This window comes from Sylvia atricapilla, chromosome 5 (genome assembly GCF_009819655.1).
Source record: "Sylvia atricapilla isolate bSylAtr1 chromosome 5, bSylAtr1.pri, whole genome shotgun sequence".
Classification (NCBI taxonomy): domain Eukaryota; kingdom Metazoa; phylum Chordata; class Aves; order Passeriformes; family Sylviidae; genus Sylvia; species Sylvia atricapilla.
Window position 1 is genome coordinate 44,693,702 of NC_089144.1, and position 21,094 is coordinate 44,714,795.

Consider the following 21,094-nt stretch of genomic DNA (forward strand, 5'->3'; position numbering starts at 1 on the left):
TGTAACAATACCTGTCTGCCCCGTGAATGTCAGACAAAGCTGTCGTAAATCTTGAAGGTCAGGCAGTAAAATTAATGGGAATTGCAGAGAGCAGGACCTTGTCAGCTCCATAATAGTGCTGTGGGTTGAAAAAAAAATTCTCATGGTTTTCTTCAGGCTTTAGGCAACCCACCTACTGATGCTCAGTGGCCATTATCCAAGTGCTTTTTTGCTCAGAAGAGTTCAGTCATTACTGCTTTTAGTGTGTTAAATAGTGGCCAGCACGGAGCACAGGCAAGGGAGCAGATCCCACTGCAGGCTGCGGCAGAACTCCCACGGATCGTCTCCTCCGGCCCGTCGCTGTGGAAGCTCTTGGCAACATCGCCTGTGTTTTGTCATTTGCGATAATGCTTTGTCATTTCAGAGGTGACCGGGGCGCAGCGGGGCCCCGGCCTCTTCCCTCGTCCGCCTTGTCCAGCAGATCGGTATCAGCCGGAGGTGGGGCGTCCTGTTTATGTCCCCGAGCAGGACCGGGAGTGCTGGCCCGGCCCGCCGCTGCCCCTGCTCCCCGGAGCGCCCAGCCGGGCTCTCGGTCCGGGCCGCGGCACATTGTATTTACTGTGCCTTTCGGGGTCTCTGCCGGTCACCCGCTGCGACCAGGGAAATATTTTTATTTCCCCTCTGCCGCATAACTTGGCTTCTGTTTTCTTGTTGTTGTTTTTTTCCTCCTGCCTTTGTAGATGTTGGCCGCGGCCAGGGCCAAGTCACGGGGCAGGATGTGCCGCTTCTGCGGAGGTACAGACATGCGAATAAATGACACGGTTTTCTGGAACTTCCCCGGGCGCTGGAAGGTGAGAATCTGCACCGCAGAGTTGTCGGCTTGGCTCCTGGCACAGCCCTGCACCACTGCATCCCCTCCTGACCCCCTGGCCTGGGGGCTGCCCAGGGGCAGCATCCCTCCCAAAATGTCAGCGTCAGAGGTGTTTGATGGCACAGATGGGGGGGGCTTACATTGCAGAGTGGCTCCGGGCACGTTTAATTTGCACACACAGCTCCATATGAGCATTTTCAACTTAGGCAGCTGTGGACTTCATGTGTTGCCATGACCAGGTTCAGACTCCCTTGAATTGGCCTCCCTGTTCCAGTCACACCAGCAGCTCGGGGCCCTTTCCAAGGACCTGCTTTGCAGGTCAATGAATGGCCTCTTCTTGTAAATCTTTAGGGAAAGAAGCTGATCAGGTCCAGGCAGCCATGCTCAGCAAGGGGCAAATGCTGAGGCTTCCTTGTCTCCTGTGGCTGGGGTCCCTTGTCACTGTGCCCACAGCTGCAGAGGTGACAGTGTCACTGCTTGGACTTCTGTTCTGTTTAACTTCCCTTAAGCATTAGTTTAATTCCCTGCTTCTATGCCAAGAGGATCTTGTTGATGCTCCTCAAGCTATGCAAGTGTCTGTGCATCTTTCTGCCCTCTCGCCTGCCAGTTGGGAGCTGTAATGACCCCTCAGGGTGCTCCTGAGTCTCTTCTGTAACCCTGGGGGGATTGGGGGATCCTGTCCCAACCACCATCTGCCACCAGCATCACATGTTAGATGAGGTGAATTTCTCATTGTTTGTGTATAGGAAATAAAGTTCTGATCTCTTACAAGTGTTACTAAGAAAGCCCAAGCAGAGATTATGCAGCAGATTTTACCACACAGAGGCTTCATAAATGCTTGAGGTCCAGATGCAAGTTGATCCTGATGCAAATCAAGGAAAGCTCTGATGAACAGCAGAGACAGAAAGCAAACATAGTTTTTAAATGTATACATCTGGAGGCAATAATGTGAGAAACATCTCCTACTGATCCAGGTAGAGGTCATGTGTCTATCTGCCACAGGAAATGCAGTGAGGAATGCCTTTTGCTCCACGTTAATGCCAGCCTAATGGATGGTTATTGGTTTTGATCTTTTTTCACCTGTTCAGGTACCTTGGCATGTGTCCTGAGCCTGGAGCTGGGCTGCACTTTGCACCTGCTAGAAGGGATGCATATATCCATGTCCACAGCAAGTCAGTTCAGGGAAATTTCACTAATGTTTGCTTTGGGAAGTAACTTTACTCTTCCCAGCAATTTTCATACAGATCTGAGGGCCTTTTGCCAGCCCTCATTTCCAGATGGCTTAAAAGCCATGTCCTGTGCTAAATAACTGTATTTAATGTCTCTGTGTAAGTCTGAGACAAGAGGTCAAAGAAAGAAATGCAGTCAGTATGAGCAACCTGCCTGGTCAGGGGGAGCTCAGAGACATGAGCGGAGAAAGCACCATCTTGGAAATGAAGAAGTGAGCATGGGGATGCATATACACACATACACTTTCATCCATGCCCACAATTCTCCATGACCTTTCAGCAGCCTGGCAAACTTCTTTTACATATCTTCTGCAGCTGAGAAAGTGTCCAGGTAGTACTTGGAGATACCTAGAACTGCATATGGCATTGCAGCAAAGCTTGGGCATGATGACATTGTTCTGGGCTGCAGGACTCGGTTGGGCTTAAGTGTTTCCAGGAGTGCATCACACCACTGATACATCTCATGTTCAATATTATTTTTGCTCCAGAGAACCCCCAAGAGTGATGGGGAAGTGAGGAGATGAGGTAGACACAGAGAGTGGCTCTCCCAATGCCTGCTGCAGCATTGTCCTCTTGGCCATGCTAATATTTTCAATATGCCGCAAGTTTCCCATATATAGTGTATTTCCCAGGTTTTGAGCCTTGTTGAGGCATGATTGCCTTCCCTTGAAAAAACACAAGGCATTCATGAAGTTTCTGTGCTGAACTGTGGGAAAAGAGCGGCAAGAAGCTGTGACCCCTGGGTAAGAGCATGCTTTGGAAACACTGTCATCTAAAAATCAACACATCAGCCCAGAAGGCCCACAGACAGCTGATCCCCTCCAGCCTTATCAGACAGAGAGCTCCTGTGGATGCTGTGGCAGCAGCCACTGGACATTTTTGAGATGTTTATTCTATCCCGTGTTGATATTGAAGTCAATACTATAACTAAAAATAAAGATTAAAAAAAACCCCATACTGCAGCTATTTGTTCCTGAATTGTTATGTTTACCCATACCAGCCCAGATTTCCATTTACACAGGCCTGTAGTCCCAGATGTTCAGTCATTTTCAGCAACATGATCATATCCCATAAGATTTAGCCTGCTAGAGCAACTATATTAAACACGCCTGTAATTTTCCACTGTAACTGGAAGATTGCATTCCTCAGAGGTGAGCAATTGCTGATTGGACAGGCCCTGTGCACAGGCAGGCAGCAGAGCCCTGGGTCCTCTCCAGCCTCTCACCACGGCAGGAGGGCACAGCACTTCTGTAGCCCAACAGAGCTTGGTCTGCGTTGAGGAGGCTCCATCAGCAGCACCTCCTAGGAGAGGGGGGCCATGCTGCTGGGGATCCATGGCCAGCTGCTGCTGCAGGGATGAATGTGGCTAGGCCTGCAGGTGGCTTTTCTGCTGGCCATCCTTGCAGTCAGAGCCATAGTCATGGTTAATGTCTGTTGAGGTGATCCAAAGAGAAAAATGGTCTTTAGCTGAATAAAAGCTTTACCTAATCACCTCCTGCTTCCTGATGAATGAGCTGGGCACAGATACCCATCACAAAGGCTCTGCACAGCTGGGGAGACTCACCCTGATTCTAGGTACTGGTGTAAGGCCACCTCTCTGAGGGAGGATGTGGGATGTCTCCGAGTACAGCCTCCTCCAGAACCCAGCTTCAGGTTAGTGAAAACTAATGGACAGATCTGCATGGCTTATTCTGCTTTCTTCCACGGGTAGCAGTGGTGGCAGAGGACAGTAGAGAAAGCCACAGTGGCTTAGGCCCTATTTTTGACAACACTTACAGCACAGGATTTGCCTCGGAGAGTGCAAGGAGGCATTGAAAACTAGCTGGAGCCAGGTGTTCCCTTCTCTGTGCCAAAGCATCTGGTGAGAGCTCATGTGAGAGTGGAGTGCTCATGTCCACCAGAAAGAGTGAAAGAGGTGTCCTGTGAGCACCTTGGAGGATCCAGGTTTGGATCATATGTTGCTGTGCTGGAGGGGCTGTATTGCTGTGTTTAGCCAGGGTCAGTGTTGTGGTGGCAGCTGGTTCCAACACACCTGCCTGACCTCCTCCAGCCCAGCACAGGTTACCAACATGACTCGCTCCTGCAGTGCTGACAGACAACCAGGAGCACGGGGACTCTGGCAGGCAACCCCAGCCCCTACCACTGACCTCCAGTCACTGCTTACATCTGGCCTCCAGCCTTGGGAAAAGGAAGACTCCACCATGCTTCCTTCAGCACCAGGGAGGTGTTCTTTAGGTTCAGGTGAGACATAAGGACAGCATGAGGATGCTCTAGGGAGAACTGTGGCAATTCCCATCTTTGGCTCTTGAAAATCCAGCACTCACCTCTTGGCAGGAGCAGCACAATCCAGAAAGGGCAGCCTGGACTCAGCTGCCAGCTTTGCCTGCATCACTGAAGCAACTCTGGAAGAAAAGACCCTTCTGTGGGAGCTGTTGCCAACTTTGGTTATGACTGGGCTGGTTTTCCTGCTACTGATTTTTGTCACACAGAAGGACTGGTCAAGGCATTGTTACTCCTGGAATCATCAAGCAATACATCTACTCTTCAAGTGGGGAGAGACAGACATCCTCCTCTCATACACATACCAGAGGGGAGTAAACAGATAAACCAGGCATTGAACAGCTTATCATGCAGGCTGCTTTCATTAACTCGCTGAGCTGCAAAGACTTAGTGTCCAAAGAAGCTTTTCTTGCTAAGGAGGGCCTGGCTTGCCATCTTGTGATCTCATATGAATAGAGGGATAGGAAAGGTCTAGAGGGTAAATCGTGTGAGGAGTGGCTGAGGGAGCTCTAATTGTTCAGTCTGGAGAGAAGGCTAGGGGAACCTTATCTGTCTCTCTACAAACACCTGAAAGGAGACAAGACAAGAGGACATAGTCTCAAGCTGTGCCAGGGGTGGTTCAGATTGGACATCAGGAAGAATTCCTTCACAGGAAGGATGTTAAGCACTGTAATGGGATGCCCAGGGAGTGGAGTCACCATCCTGGGAAGTGTCCAAGAAACATCTGGACATGCCACTTAGTGGTAGTGATCAGGTGGTGATTGGTCAAAGCTTGAATTCAATGATATCAGAGGTCCTTTTCCAACCCAACCAATTCTGTGATTCTTTGATATCCAGCTCACCCACTCCTGGTAATGGGACACTTCTTCCAGCCAAAATTCCCTGACAGAAATTTCTCATTGGCAGATTTGCTCCACAGAAGTTAACCCCTTTCTTCCATAAACCCATCAGTGCCCAGCTCCAAGGCTAGGACAGGAGTCAGACAAGATGCTGTAAACAGCACTGCTGACAAAACCATCCTGGTGTCCTACAGTGCTTGAGCTGGCTGGGAAATTGAGATCACATCCTCCAGCTTTCACAAGGTCACATGAATCAGCTACCCATCGCAAATGTATTTTTAGTGACATTAAAATAAAACAAAGCTAAAAATATGCCAAGCAGGTAAATGCACAGTTTTAAATCAAAACATCTATTGGAAGCTCTTGGTCTCTTGAGTGCCTCTATAGGAAAACCTGTCCCTGCACTCTCCACCAGGGAGATGGGTGCTGCCATAGTCACTGATTAACCACCCACCCGGGGATCTGCTGCCCACACTGCGGATTACGTCTTGACCCCCTGGCCACTAATTTCTGATGCTTGACTTCACTCTGCAGTGTTTTTGCAGACCTTTTGCCACAGCATTTGTTTCCCACAGCTTTTTGTTTCCCCTTTGTAGTTTCAAATGTAGGGAACAAACCTTATTTCTGCCATCCCCAACATGCTTCTTATAAGTACCTGCTCTGCAGCTCAGCCTTCAAGCCTGTGTGGAGGCAAGAATCTGGCCAGCTTTAAAAATATTTTGGTATAATTCCCCTCCTTATGAGAAGAGCTGATAAACCTCCCAAAACAAGAGGTGAAATGGGATTTTTGTGAGGTGTCCATGCTACTTTGCTACGTGTTGCATTTTACCCCTCAGCCAGAGAGGAAAATATCCCCCATGGCAGCTTCTTCCTCACCCAGTGCAATCTTTGCTTGTGCTCTTTAGTGCAGGGATGAGGACCCTGCTGCCATTGCCATAAACAGTAACAGGAGAAGAAGATGTTGAAATCATATTATGTTTATTACATACATGAGATACAAAAACAAATTACCAAAATAGTATCCTTTTTTTTGTGAGTCCACAGGACCTTGAAAGAAAAATACGTATGTAAAGTGGATTGGTAGACTAGTAACTTTTCTGGTGTTGTATGTCTTCTTTCCCCTCACACTCACGAACAAAATACATTCTATGCAATGTGGTTTAAAGATGCTTTACAGAAAAGATGTATTTTAGTGCTGAAAACTGCAGTAAACTGTGCTATATTTCATACTGGTGTTAATGAGGAAGTATAATGCCTGTATATATTGCAAACAATAACGCAGAAGAAAACAAATAAAATGTTCAGTTTTAAATACTAACATAAAAATAAAATAAACTCCATGCCCACCATGAATTGTTGGGTTGTGATTTGTGAATGCAAGTCCTTTCTGTTCTCTGCATCCACTCCTTTTCCTGCAGTCAGAGTTTTTTCTCCTCCGGCAATTGCATTTTTATCTCAAAGTCTCTCCTCCTCACTCTGTTTGCAAAGTCTTGCTGGAGTCCTGCCCACAGGGTCCAAGTGCTGGTCTAAAGCTGGGACTTCAGTGCAAATACTTTATCTTTCAGATTGCATCCTCAGATATTCTGAGTGGCCAGTGCCAGGCTGGCCATTCCCTTTATACTGTTAACGCTGTCCAACTGCGAGGGGTCTTCAGGAGTGCTTCTGTTTCAGGGAGTTTTTTTTTCACGTGCCACCTTCAAATTCTTCTTTCCCCAACACAATTAGACTTCCCACACCGTGAAGTGGCAGGTAGTAAAGTGCTTTATACAATGAAATATTTACATTAGGGCTAGGTTCATTTTTTAACACTTCAAGGACAAAAGCTGAGAGACGCTGCACCCTCTGCAGCTGGCTCTTCTCTGCAGCCATGCAGTGGGTGAAGAGCTGGCCTCTGCATCACACCTGTGACAAGGCAGAGGGATTCAATTCACTCCAGCAGCTCTCTCCTCAACAGCATCAGCAGAGAATCTAGCCCCCGAAACCTTCAGCAGGGCAAACAGGTTAAAAGCAAGCGGCACCCAATTCTCTTTGATGGTTGCCATGACCTAACCTTTAAGGGGGTGTTTCTAAAGAGTGGTTCTCATTGCCACACTGGTGCCAGCACCTACCCACCGCTGTGGCCATTGCCTATCCCCACAGCATCCTCCGGGAGCCCCTGGAAGTCACTCAGGATCCACACTAGTGGCACTGGCAGTGTTTTGCTTCTCAGCAGTAGCTCTTCTAGGGTGGCAGTTTAGTCTTGGGTGATCAGTGGCTTCATGGGCTCCAGCATTGCCCCAGCGAGACAAGCATCCACCACCCTTCCTTTTGTTTCTCTAAACATAACAATAAGCAGGGCTCAGGGTGAGGCCCTGACAAGGAAGCTATAGGCAGGTGAAAGAACATTGGCCAGAAAGGGTTAAATTAGACAGTGCCTACAACTCTGAATGCCTCACTACATGTGTTGGCACTATTTTCTTACATTCCAGTTTTCATGCTAGAGGTGGTCTCTCTGTGGAGGCTGTTGCATTTTGTGCACAAACAAATGCCCTAGGCAGTTGCACACCTCTAGTTGCAGTCTCTTTTCAAAATTTCCAAGACCTTTCTTCCGAGAGCCGACTTCCACTGATGGACAAAACTTTTCATGTTGACAATGAGTCTGCCCGTTCGGACGTCCTCGTGTCCTGCCACAAGATACTCCAAGCCTGCAAACCAGCAAAGCGGTCAGGGACTGCACAGTACCATGCTTAAGAGGCCTATTGAGCTGCAAAGTCAGCCTGGATATCTAGTCCCATGTAAAAAAGCACTTACACAAAGAAATATTTATATATATTGACTCTCACATGTATCTGTATATCTATAGCTCTATCTGTATCTATGGCAAAACAACCCCTGTGACTACCTGTCAGTGAGATGCAGCACACAAAACATGATTTTGTTAGCTTCTAAATATAAATGAAAGCTGAACTCTGGAGGAAGCACTGAAGTTTTTATATCTCTTCTGGGAACTGCTACTACTTTCATTTGGCTGCCACCTGATTCACTTCTCCCTGAATAAATCTGGAACTGGAAATCATTTCAACAAATTCAAGGAATGGAACAGCGCAGGATGGTCCAGTGGTTGGTATCTCGCTCAGAGTGGCCAGTGGCGCCTTGGAGGCAAAGGCATGCCAGACCCCAAAGAGAGGCAACACTAAATGTGCTGGCACCAATACCAAGGAGAGCCTGAAGGAGTGGTTGTCACACTGGAAAGAATTGCTAATTTCTGCCTCTGCCAGATGTTTTAGAGACATGACAGCAGGGTCTGACAAAGCCTTAACTGGTTGTCCAGAAACAGATAGAAAGGGCTGGAATGTGTCCCTGTAGTGCCCTGCTGCAGGTCTTTCCTTAGGCGTCCAGGTCTGCACTTGATTTTCAGGACACAGCTCAAAACAGTGCTTGAAACCAGGTAACAACTGCTAAAGAGGGGGATAAAGCTAAGCCTTTGGTGCGAATTATCTGAAGAAACACTGCCAAAGATCCAGACAACCTAAATGGTCCACAAATGTGCCATAAATTGAGGTAATAAGGAGGATAATCCCTTTCATGGCAGGAGGAGCTCCCTGCCAGGGTCAGCATCCTACTGCAGCACATTTAGGGTACAGCCAGCATTAGGCCCCTCCTGTGCTCACTCCTTCTTGCATCAATCTGGGGAGCACAATGTGCTGGTGCAAACCAGGCACAGGAGATGGGCCTTCCCCAGTGCTCTCAGTCATCCTGCTTCATCCTGGCTGCTGCTTGTGTTGTCTTGGGTTTTCATTCTGCAGGCCAGAACAAAGGGAGGGTGCCTCCCAAGCTAAAGGTCAAGCAATACAATTTGCTTTCTACTTTATCTGAGGTTTTGGGCACACACATCCTCTCCTCTGCCAAGTAAACACAGGATATGTGTGTGGCAGCATCGCCCTTCACAAGACATTAATTTTGGCCAAGTCAATCTTGCTGTTATAAACATCATTTTTCAAGGGTTCCCAGATTTATTTCCCTTGAGGGAGAAACCTGGTATGCACACTCAGAGAGCAAGCAAATATTGCTGTGGTTGTTCAATGTGTAGGGCTTTCTAGATTTTCAACCTGATGCTACAGAAGTGTAAAATTAAAATGAGTCAAATGACTGAGATGCCACAAGCCAGGACTTGAGGCTGTGCACTTTGCCCTGGCAGGCTGCTCTCTGCCTCTCTGTGACTGTGCTTGGCAGAGCCATGAAAGAGATGGGCTCCTCTTACCTTGCAAACAGGCAAGACCTTTAAATCTTTCTGCTCAGTGTGCCCCCAGAAGCAGAATCTGCTTCAGTGTGTGTGTGTGGAGCAGAAGGTGTGCAAGAGTGGTGGAAGGGTTCCCCTTGTAGGAACTTAAGGATGTTTTTCATCTGAAAATAGCCCACAGAGATTTGATAAATGCTTGGAGGGTTTGTGGTTTTTTTCTTGTCAGAGTCTTTAAGAGCCTACTCTCCTTTTAATATCCCTTTACTTCTGTAAATAGTATAAAAACACATCTGTCTTACTTTTATGTTTATCTTTGATCTCCTCTATGTTTTTGAAGCTGTGATTTCCATTATAGCTGTATGTCAGAAAATTGTTTTATGTCAGCTTGACTTTTTATCCAGCTGGTTTTGGTTTATTCACATGTAGGCCATAAGCTCTTACTGTGATAGAGGGTTGAATCTGCTAATATTGTATTGCAAGCCACTCAGAAATGAATGTGGTAGCTAAAGAAAATAATGAATTAAAAAAAAGATATCTGGGATCCTTTTTTCCCTCTTTGACATTATTGAATCTTTAAGATTCACTCAACAGATGTTTTCAAGTTTCCTATTAGCAACAAACTTCACGAGTTCTTTTCAACATTAAGGCTGAGACTAATGGGACCAGGAGCTGCATTTCAAAACAATACCAAGCTTTGTAGCTTAAATCGTGAGAGCTGGCAAGGAAGTAACAAGGGAGTAACACCTGATGTGTCAGACACCTGGACTGTCACTAAAGACAGTTGCATCTCCACCTTCCTGTTGTTGCCTAAGAGACCTCCATTGATTCTGTGATTAATGCTGTCTTTTCATCTGTTGGGGAAAAATCAGTGAAGCACCTCTGAAGTTAGTCGAGTGGCAAATCTGGGTGTCAGGTGTGGGGCTGCCCTGCAGGCTCAGTTTTGGACAGCTTCCATTGCATTCCTTCAGGTTCATATTAAGGCAGCTGCATCTGGGCTTTCTTGCTTGTGTTTTCATTGCATATGGAAAAAATAAAAGAGCTATAGCTATTTGATTAGTGATTTATGGTGTTCCAGCAATATCCAAAGTCCTACTGCACTTAAACAGTAGAGCCCTACCTAATGCTGCTGATTCATCTGACCTTTGCACCTGACAAGTCTTCCTAGGTACAGCTGTGCTATCCCAGCAGCTTGCCTTCAAAACCAGGCAGTCACTCCTGTGCACATGAGGGAAGACTGCAGACACCTCATCAGTGAATAACCTTTCTGCACTACCCAGCCTCACAGACAGCCCTGTACCCTCTAGATCCTAGTGCTGCACATGAAAGGGACGTCTCAGCACCTACATCAATGATTCCATTGCCAATTTCCCAGTGGTGCCTACACTTGTGGAAAGAAAGCCCTTCATCTTAATTAGTCGATAACTGCTCATTTATCTTGGAGTTGTAAAGAGAGGTGTGTCAGCTGCAGCTTAGTTTTGCTCTGTGGAAGAAACTCCTGAATCTGCGTGTCCTTGTCCATACTGGAGACTGTATGCACTGTTTATACTCCATTTCAGTGAAAGAAGGTGGGAAAAAACTGTGGAGCTCTCCTCACACTGCATAAGAAAATTTCTTTCAAATCTTGTAGATGTAAATTTGTGTTACTTTCAAAGAGAAATCTTCCCTGGAGTTTAGATTAGAACTTCAGTGCAGTATCATGGCTCAAATTAGATTTAAATGTGCTTTTATGGATTGAAATTAGCTTTAGCTTTGAAAGATATATTATGCAATTGTGGCATGATGTGCATCTCCCTCCCTCTGGGAACAGAGACTGGTAAAACTGAAAGCCTATGTCTACACTACATAAAGAGAACGGTATGTTTTAAAGTCCATAGGATGAACCAAACTTTTCTCTATGAAATTTCAATTTGATGGAGATTGCTATTGGAATCCAAGTGATCTAACAGCCAGTAATTTTTAATCAGCACTGGCCTGCAACCTCAGCTCATTGGTATGAGGGGATATAGAAGGTCAGGAATGAAATCTGTGTATATGTGGTGGGGATGTACTGTTCAGGGAGTCAAACTTACCAGGATTGAGGATGGGACAAGTGCAGCCTCTGTTAGTCCAGGATTCAGGGTAGAGTGTCCTCTTGCCCCGGAGGATCTTCAGCTTTGTAGATTTCAAGACTTTCTTGATCTTCACACTGACTTCTGCATGTGAGCCTTTGTCATGAGCTGACAAGATCTTCGTCTTGATCACTGGGATCACAGGAATTCAAAACCAGGAATATACAAGCTATTTACAGGGCTCTCTCATTTTTTTTTTTTTTTTTTTTTTTTTATCTTGGTCTAGTGCAGGTGTCTGAGTGAAGCAGTGAGGTTAATTGCTTTGTTACAGGAGAGTTTGCCCAGTGCTCCTTGCTGGGGAGCCCAGGATCAGAGCAGCTGCTGGGGAGCACATACATCCCCACACCCATGGGCAGAAATGCTGCCAATTGTTTTGGCCATGGCCCCTGAAACTGCCAAGAGGGCATGAAGTCCCATTTTCTCCCAGAGCTCAGCAAACCCTTTGTGTTCCTTAGTACTTTTGGAAAACAATTGGATTTAGGGATGGACCAGGAGGCTTTGCCAGCCTCAGCCTCATCCCACCCTGGTGCCAGTCCTGCTGCTTTGCAGAATTGCCAAATCCAGTGGAGAAGAGTGAGACATTGGTGGGGACTGGGGAAAATCCAGGAGTATTTTGAGCTCACTCATACCCACAGGCACATTTTCACCACCTGGCATTCCACTGCCGAGCCCCTGCGTGGTGGAGGCTCAGGGCCCAGTTCCTCCACCCGACCTATAGTGGCAGGTATCCCCATGTGGTGGTGCTTTATTCAGCACTCACGTTGGGAAGCTCAGGGCAGCCTCCCACAGTGTGGCCTCCTGGAGCTCATGATGAGCCCCGTAATTCATCTCTCTCTCTAGTCTAGCTGACACCTTCACATGTTGACTGATGAATGGGAGGGAAGCCTGAGTGCCCTTTAGATAAGATTTATGGAGGTTTTGTTACTTTTTTTTCCCAGTTTCTTATCTTTTGTAAGATTAAACACAGTTACTATCATGGCTGGGAAGCAAAACAGAGCAGAATCAAATTTTTTCCTAATATCACTAAGCCAGGGTTACATTTCAACAACTGGCAGCCCCTTGAACTCCACTTTGTGGGTTGCTCTGCAGCCTGCAGAGGTATGGGCTATCTCTGTGCATTTTTTTACTTCAATGTGAGATGAAACAGGTGCAAGAGACCCCTGCAAGAGATTGGGAGTGCTGCACAGAGCATTCCTTGCTCTGCTGCAGTATGAAGGAAGCAGTTCAGTGGCACACACCGGGGAGGTCTTGGGAAACAAAGTGCCCCTTCTCATTCATTTGAATCCAAGAGACACATAGACAATATACATCCTCCCATTGCAACAGCTGAACTTGGTTGACAGGGGGAAATTCCCAGCAGCTGCTGGAATTGTTTCATCCACGGAGTGGTGATCATGGTCCCTCCTTACATTCAGTGTCATTCAGATACAATAATTTCTGGACTCTCATTAGGGCACCTGGTCTACAGACAGCATCTCAGTGATTTTTGGTAACAGTGGTTTATAGTCTGTCTTGGACCTTGACAACATCCCAGGGACACTTCCAGCTCTTGTCCTCCCATGAGTTTTGAAAAAGAGTGCTTTGATAGCAAAGAGAGATGGGTACAAGAACAAGACACTTCACCCACCTTGACTTGTTACCATGATACCTGTACATCTTGGTTGAAGATCTGCCCTTAGACTAAGTATCCCGTGGGTTTGCCAGGATGGAGAGGTGCACACACAGCACCTCTCATGCTTCATATACACTTGCACTGCCTTGCAGCACCTCCCTTTACAGCCCCCTCACCCACGACTCACCATAGGTGTACTTCATCCCGCAGAAGACCTTGGGATTCCCTAAAACTTGCTCTTTACATTCACATTTACCTGGGGAAAAAGAAGGAAGCAAATGGCTGTGAATTGTGCTTGAAAGAAGGAGCAATTGCAGGCAGAGCCCAGGAGCTGCCAGAGGTTTTTCAAGTGGTCCACAAGCCTCATGCAAAAAAAAGAAATTTGCAACTGTTTTCAGATTGAGAGTGAATATAGACTCTTAGTCCAAGGGCAATTACTCCTTGTTTACAATTAGAAGAGAAGGAAAACAAAGGCCTTATTATTTTGCAGTGGGATGCAAATAACATGCGTATCTTTCCCTGTGGTATTTTCCACACCGTAATGTACCAGACAAAATTTTAAAAGGAAATGTTGCAGAGGTTAAGGCAGACTAATGACTTCCGTGATCTTAGAACAAAGAATAACATGATATACTTATTTACGTTTAAAATGAAATCGCCTAGACAAATGATGGAGCTTTCCCCTCAATTAACTCAATTATTGTATCCTCAAGATGTTATCGAGCTGCTCTCTGAAAATGGAGGAAATGACGCTTGCCTGCTAGCATGCAGCAGCTGCAAGGGAGGACAGCCTGATGCTGCCCCAGGGGGCCAGCCTGCCCTGCGCCAACCTTCATGTAGCACCCACCTCCCCCAGGCTGGGAACATAGGAGGGAAATAACTTCTCCAGCTGCCTGCTAGACCATCTCAAATCACATCATAAGCCGCGAGTGATGCCAAAATTGTTGTGGGTATCGGGGAAATAAATTCTGAGTTAGAAATCCCGTAACTGCCTGCCGGTGAAGTGGCAAATCCCATCCTTTGAATAAAACTGCTGGTTTGTTGAGTTTCAGGGAATATAAAGATACCTTTAAAACATGATAGTGAAGTAAAACATTTCAAGGGCCTTCAGCCTTGAAATTCAGAGCTGAGACTGCAAATTCTTGCCTTACAACAGCTAAATGCTGGGTACAGGCATTCAGGATGGAGCACCTGCCTAATGGCTTTGCACATCCTTGCATTGATGGGATGAGCCATAAGGCTCCTTTGGCTCCTGAAGGGGAAAGAGATGGTCACAAGGACATTCCTCCACATGTTAGTGAGGGAATGTCCATTCCCCCTGCAACTGCCAGGGTACTAACTACAAGTCAGTGCAGAGGACTAGGTCTGCAGTGGCTGCTGGCAGGAGGGGTTGGGCGGTGGAACACAAAGTATAAAGCTGCAGTCCTACCAGAGTGCCGGAGTGCTGAGAAGCCCTGCTCATCCTCCCAGCCCCAGGTGGGCTCGCTCTCATTGAGCACTGCCTGGAAAGGAGGCGCTTCATTGTGCCAGGTCACATCTGAGCTGTTGAGGGGAAAGGGAGATGATCAGCCTTCTTCCGGGAGCCAGTGGAAAGCAGAGCCCGCCCATCCTTCAGATGCAACGTGACTGCTTGCCTTGATGATGGTAAATGCAAGAGGAGGTTTTGGAAGGTGAACAGGATGAGTGTTGTCAGAGAAGATCATGGATCCATTTTGAGTTTAAACTACGTTATAGAGATTTATATGCCACAAATACCTTCCGTCTGGTAAAAAAAGCAACATGTCAGATTTGGAGAGTGTGGTATTATTAAAATGTGCTTTTTTCTATAAGTCAGAGCTTTACTCCAAGCCACAGTCAACATAAACTGAGCTGCAACAGAAGAATTAAGGCTTCGGTCTCCTCTTATTCAGATGTCCCTCAGGCTCACATTTCTCTTGTGGAGAGGAAACAACTGTGAAGATTATGGAAAATACCCAATGCATTAACACCAGCACTGAGAGCAAAAGTTCCAACATCGCTGGTGCCCTGCCATGGTGCGCCAGGTACCCAAGGGAACCACAGCCTCAGCTCCCACTCTGTCCCCACTTCTCGGCCATACCAAACCCCAAGTATTTTACGTAACGGATACTTTTCAGCCTGCTTGCCATGTGTAAATTGAGGCTTCCCTAGGGCTGCGGTCACAGAGGTTGGGTGAGGTACGGTGGGCCCCCCAGCTCACCTGCTGCTGTGGCAGTCCCCGGTGTGGGGGTCGCAGCTGCGGGCGCAGTCGCAGGGGCGGCAGCCGTAGGCACCGAAGCCCCAGTAGCCAGGGAGGCAGTGGTCACAGCGGGGCCCTGCCACGCCCGGCTTGCAGGGACAGTCGCCGGTGCTGGGGTCACAGAAGGTGCGGGGGCCCAGGGGGAGCACGGCCGATCCCACAGGGTGGCAGGAGCAAGCTGCAGGGGAGGGACACCGTGAGGGACAGAGCATCTCTGAGTGCACAACCTCTGCATCACAAAGGCGGAGGAAAACAACTATCTCTGCCTAGGGACACCTCTGGGGTTTCTGGGCTTTTTTATCCCTCATCCATACAAATCTGAGCAGAGTCTCCCTTTGGAATCTGTAGAATTTTAACTTCTGTGAGCTAGTTTTAATTAGTCAACCATCCCTGGTGTCGTGTTATGTTTTGCCAAACAGGCCTTCATTACTTTCCTTGCAGCATCTGGATTCTAATCCAGCCAAGTACCCAGGGATGTGCCTGCTTCGCTGTGGTGTTTAGGCAGCTGCGGGTGCTTCATTGCAAAAAATGAATCAGAGCATAATTGCTTTCTAAAGTAATAACAACTGCCTTGCATCCAAGAGGTTAAAAAATCCCTCAGAACAGTCATTTTAATTAAAGCAAAGGCTGAGCAAAAAGTACCCCTCTGTCTCTGTCTGATTTTTAAAACCATCAATTAAAAACGTTAGGAAAAAAGAATGAGAAAACCGACAGTTTAGAGATAGGCTTTTGCATATTCTCCAGGACACAGGTTTGCAGAGTGCACATCAGAAATGCCAGCTGCTTTCTTTTCTCCCTCACAGCCCCTTGCATCAGAACAATGCACTAGAAGTGTGCTGGGACATACTGGGTTCTCAGAAAGGATGCCCTAAAATAGGTGGTGTGAAGTTTTCCTTACCTACTCCTTAGGGGTTGTTGTTTTTACATAAACATAATTTATGTCTGTTGCAAGGCTACGTTCCCCCAAAGATGTTAATGTTTTCAAAGAACAGAAATACAGTTATCAAAAGCATGAGCCAAACCTGACCATGTGGCCAGGTCAGCAGGTGATGCTGTGGCCCACAGGACCAGTAACTGGGTTACTTGTGCTCTTCTCGCCTCAGAGTTTGGTTCTCTGACCAGGACATGGTACAGTCAGCCTTACACATTATGGCAAAAAATTCCCTGCTGAAAGACCTTTGCCCAAAGGTTCATTTACATAAAATCGAGTTTATTGAAAAAATTACGCGTGTAGGGAATATTTTCACTAAATTCTAATACCAATCTTTCTATTTTGCAACTGTGAAGGCAATAGAGCAGGAAAGCCACCACAGGCAACATATTTCATTCTCTTAAAATACTGATTGCTGCACACATACATTTAATTTTGCTCTGACAGCATTTTTGTGGTTTCAGGAATCTGACGTACCTGGAGTATAGTTTCAAAATATTAAAAGGATAGATTAATATTGGCAGTTAACTTAGAGGCGATTATGATTCCAACATCTTTGCCAAAGTAATCCCCAAATTTTCCCCAACCTTTCCACTCGCAAACAAATATAATTATATAAAATTAAAAGATTAGAAAGCCTCTCCACAAACTGTGTAAGTAGCTGCAGGCAGTGAACTCTGGTACCTTTAATAGCATAGTTTTCAACAGAGTGCACTGAGACTTGCATACCTTTCTCCTGAAGCCTGTGAAGTGTTTTACACATGATACATACAGCCAAATGCTCTCTTTTCCTACTAGATGAGGAGGGTATTTCTGGCATTCCTCAGGCCCTTCAGGGGAAATATCAGGCACTTAAGGCTCTTCTATTCTCCTCTAGTTAATGAGATAAATCCACTGCTCAGCCAGAGATTTGGTCCTGTTTTGGTCAGGTTTCAGCTGAATTTTACATACAACCCCATTGGGGCTGGAGCTTTTATGTTTCAGACAATTCTTTTACACACTTTTTTTTTTTTTCTAATATAAAATTAAACATCAGTGGCAACACCTCAGTGAAGCAAGAATATTAAATTTACAAAAGCTGTTATGAAAAAGAGCAGCAAACTCATAGGCAATTAAAGAGACAACTGAAAATGAGAATGTAGTTGGCTATAATTTTTAATAAAAGCCACAAAGAGATGTGTTCTAAAGGCTGGTAATTTCTAACAGACCTGCCTATCCAGGTCCAGGGATCCCATCCTTCCTGGCTGCTCCTCAGTGAGCCACCAAGGTGTCAATCTGCTTTCTAATGGTGGCTGGCAAATTGAATGTTTTTGCTCTTGGATCTTGGGTGAAGGCTCAACATGACACTAAAGGACATTAATCTGAATGGTTTGGGGGAAAATTTTCAACACAATAAATGTTTGTGATGGGCTGCTGTGGGAACTTGCTGAGCAATGCAGACATAAACTGAAGCCCATCGCTATGCACCAAGAACAGAAATTAGGCTCTAGAGCTCAAATGTGAGCGTGTTATACTACATTTGAAAGAAATGCATGGAAAAAGGATGGAATGCTTCCATACTATGGCAAGGGCAGGAAGGAAAAGATTGCAGGACTGATTATACAGTGTTTGAAAGTGGGAGCTATTGGTCCCTCGTGGGAAGTTGTGCTGTGTTGGTTTTAGACCCCATTTTCCTCCTTCCACACAATCTGCACCTCACTGTAGCACAGGTAGTAGGAGACCCACACCCAGGAAGGTGAGAGGAGCAGCTGAGCAGCAGCAAAAGTAGCTACAGACAGTGTTGGATGGCATTTCATTGTGGCTGCACAGGTGCAGAGTGTAAGACTCTCAGTGTGAGGCTTCTCCACAGTGCCTGTCTCACGTGCCATGGCCTCTCCACCAGAGAGGCCGGGAGTCTCCACAGCCAAGGGAGCTCCTGCAAGAGAAGGAATTGCTGGACCCCAGCCTTGGATCAAGAGAAACCCTCCACAAGCTGGATCCTTTTGCTTTCTTTTTGATTTGTAAGCAGCATTGCTTACAAAATACTGGCTGTTTACCAGCCAGTATTCTGCATGGGACTTCCATGCACATATGAATTGACAGCTGCCTGTCCTGGAATTGCATGTGTTGACTGGGAGGGAAAATCAGTGAGTGGGATGCCAGCAGAACTGGATTTCCCTGCCCTGGATTGGTGATACTGTTGTGGTTTTCTCGGCTGCCAGCTAACCTTCGGAAGTTACAAATATTTACCCTCAAAACCCTACAGCTGAAAAGCAAAATAAATTTGGTAATTATAATACTCAATTTTATTGTCTGCAATTGTACTGTAGCTGAGGCTTAAAAACTCATGAAGATGGAAAGAAAAGGTATGTCGGGAGGAAAGAGTCATCAAATTGGTGTTTTAAGCATCAGAATGTTTCATTTTATCAGGTACACACCTACTCCTGAGCAAATATTATATACACACTTTGCCTACAAGAATCTTTAGAGTATCCTTAAAGATTATGGCTTAACAACTCCTTTATTTACTTTGACCTAGGTATTTTTAAATTTTCAATGTTTGAACAATAATGGTGTCTTGAGCCAGAAACAAGCAGGCAATGCCAGGGCCTTCCCAAGAAAGAATGATAGGGCTCCACGCATGTCCCTTGTTATTGCAGACCATGGCATGGTCCTTGGAAATGTTCCAGGCATGGGCTGTAATTGATCTTATATAATTTAATTTAACAGCCATCAGTCATTTTCTACGGCCCTGCAGCTGCCATCTCCCCCTTGAGGTGCTGGGTCCCTGGGTGCACGGAGCATTCCTGGCAGCAGGAGACCAGAAGTGAAGAGGTGAAGGGGTCTTAGGGAGGAATGTATTTGTGAGGGTTTGAAAAGCCCAGAGAGAAATCATCTGGGAGTTTGTAGTCTCTGAAAAGAAAGCATTCAGATAATCCCTATATTTGTGGAATTCAGTTTGTGCTAGGAAAAGTTGTCTTCCTCAGATACTTGAGGGAGTATCATGCTCTGTAATTCATAAATCCAGGAAAAAAAAAAAAAAAAAAGTGATGAAGTGGAGGTACTTAATGCAGAAGGTAAATAAATGTAAACTTTTTCTCACTATACTCAAGAGTATCTTAAAGTTCTTGTTAAATATATGTTATCTTTGGCTTTTAAATACCAGAGTTCATGAACATCTAGTGGTCCATAAAGCTGGATTATTGCATTAAAGAGTAATGGAGGCACCTTTTCTTTTTTTTTTTTTTTTTTGAATGTGGGAAGTGGAATGCCATGGGCCAGTGATTCAGAGATGAATGCAGAAAGCCAAGAGAAACAAGCACTGGCATATGTCAACAAAAATACCCATTAATCATCTAATATCCACAGCTTCCTCTGGCTCATAAAGGCAGGGAGAAACTTTTAAATCAAGAACCCTGGAATCTGGCTAACACACAGTTAATGATGCAATGTACTGCCTGACTTCATTAACTTGCACACAGGCACGTGCACAGGGTTGGCAGCCTTCCCTTTGAGCTGGGGCTGCTTTGCAGCAATATGTCCTGAGACCTCTTGTTTCCATCTGGCTTTGCAAGGAACGAAGCTCTGTGCTGGCCAGCCCAGGAGGTGCCATTTGACTTCCTCTTGGACCCTCCAAACAGCCACAGCTTATGGACAGGGCATTCTGGCACAAATTATAGATTGCAGATTGACTCATTGTAGAGTCCCTCATGAAACTACACCCCCTCAATTGGCTGAAATGAGGTGACAAAGGAGATAGAGGCCACTTTTACTGCTTCCAAGGTGAAGGGTGGTGTTTTTAGGTGTCCAGAAAAACCACACTCAACTCAGTGCCAAAGCTTCGCTTGTCTTTGATGGCCTCAGAAAAGTGCAGATTCTTCCCTGATGGGAGCTGCCATATAAAGAATATCAGGAATTACAACCCTAGCGAAGGTACCAGAACTACAGTACAATGATGTTTCAGAGCTTGAGGGTCCCATGCAGCATTTATTTCAGTCTTCCGTCCTGCATTATCTATCAGCAGTCAATTAATAGTAACCGTTCTTTTTTTAATCAGCAAGGATGAATCACTGAGTGAGAAAAAAAACCATACAGCCTCTGCTTTGGGTCTAAATGTTTAAACCTGTTTTTTTCCTAACGAGACTCCAAAACTAAAGTTCATTGCCTAAGTTCTGGCGATATTAAGGAGGGAAAGTATCTGATGTTACTGAGGAGACTTAGAACTTTGATGTATACAAGTAGGTAGTGAAACTTTTTAAAGTCCTTAAATTCACTGTTCAAAAAAATTATTGTGTACATACTACAGCAGTGAAGTAATTATTTACACAAGCAATGGAGGACAGTGGTCAATTCCGTTTCCATAAAGAGAACTAGGGTTGTAAAACAGGCAGTTCAGCTGTTACTGCCCCTCCTTGCAATGTGTGAAAGGTGGAGAGGAGGAGGACCTCTGCAACAGACTGGTGGGGCTGCCGGGAATCTCATGAGGATAATATGCAGTAAGGGAGCAGGACAAAAGCAGCTGTTCCCCAGCAGACCTCAATAAACAAACTGAAACCTCACACAGCCTCCCAGCCTGGGCTGCAGCTCCCCACCGCAGGAGGGTTCCCTCTTCCTTTATGTGCAGGTACTTCTCCTTGAGTGGTGAGAGATGTGCTCTGTGTCTCTTCAAAAGACACAGGCAGAGTGTCAGCTGGATTTCTTTTTGTCACTTGTAAAGGTCCCCCTCATAGTGAGTGAGTCAGCGAGGAGAAATGTGGTGAAGCCAGTGGGCAGCTGTAGGCTCAGAGCGG

At 46.0% G+C, this 21,094-nt stretch overlaps 1 protein-coding gene across 1 annotated transcript in view; it reads right to left on the reverse strand.

Moving 5' to 3' along the window:
• Positions 1–6,157: 6,157 nt before the first annotated feature.
• The window catches only part of NTN4 (netrin 4), a 48,017-nt gene continuing 33,080 nt past the window's right edge, over positions 6,158–21,094 (reverse strand). Inside the window, exons 6-10 of the mRNA XM_066319302.1 lie at positions 15,356–15,572; positions 14,567–14,679; positions 13,325–13,393; positions 11,487–11,657; positions 6,158–7,882 (exon numbers count right to left, since the gene is read on the reverse strand). Of these exons, the coding sequence (XP_066175399.1) occupies positions 7,746–7,882; positions 11,487–11,657; positions 13,325–13,393; positions 14,567–14,679; positions 15,356–15,572 (707 nt within the window). The 3' untranslated portion in view covers positions 6,158–7,745. The remainder of the gene's footprint in view (positions 7,883–11,486; positions 11,658–13,324; positions 13,394–14,566; positions 14,680–15,355; positions 15,573–21,094) is intronic.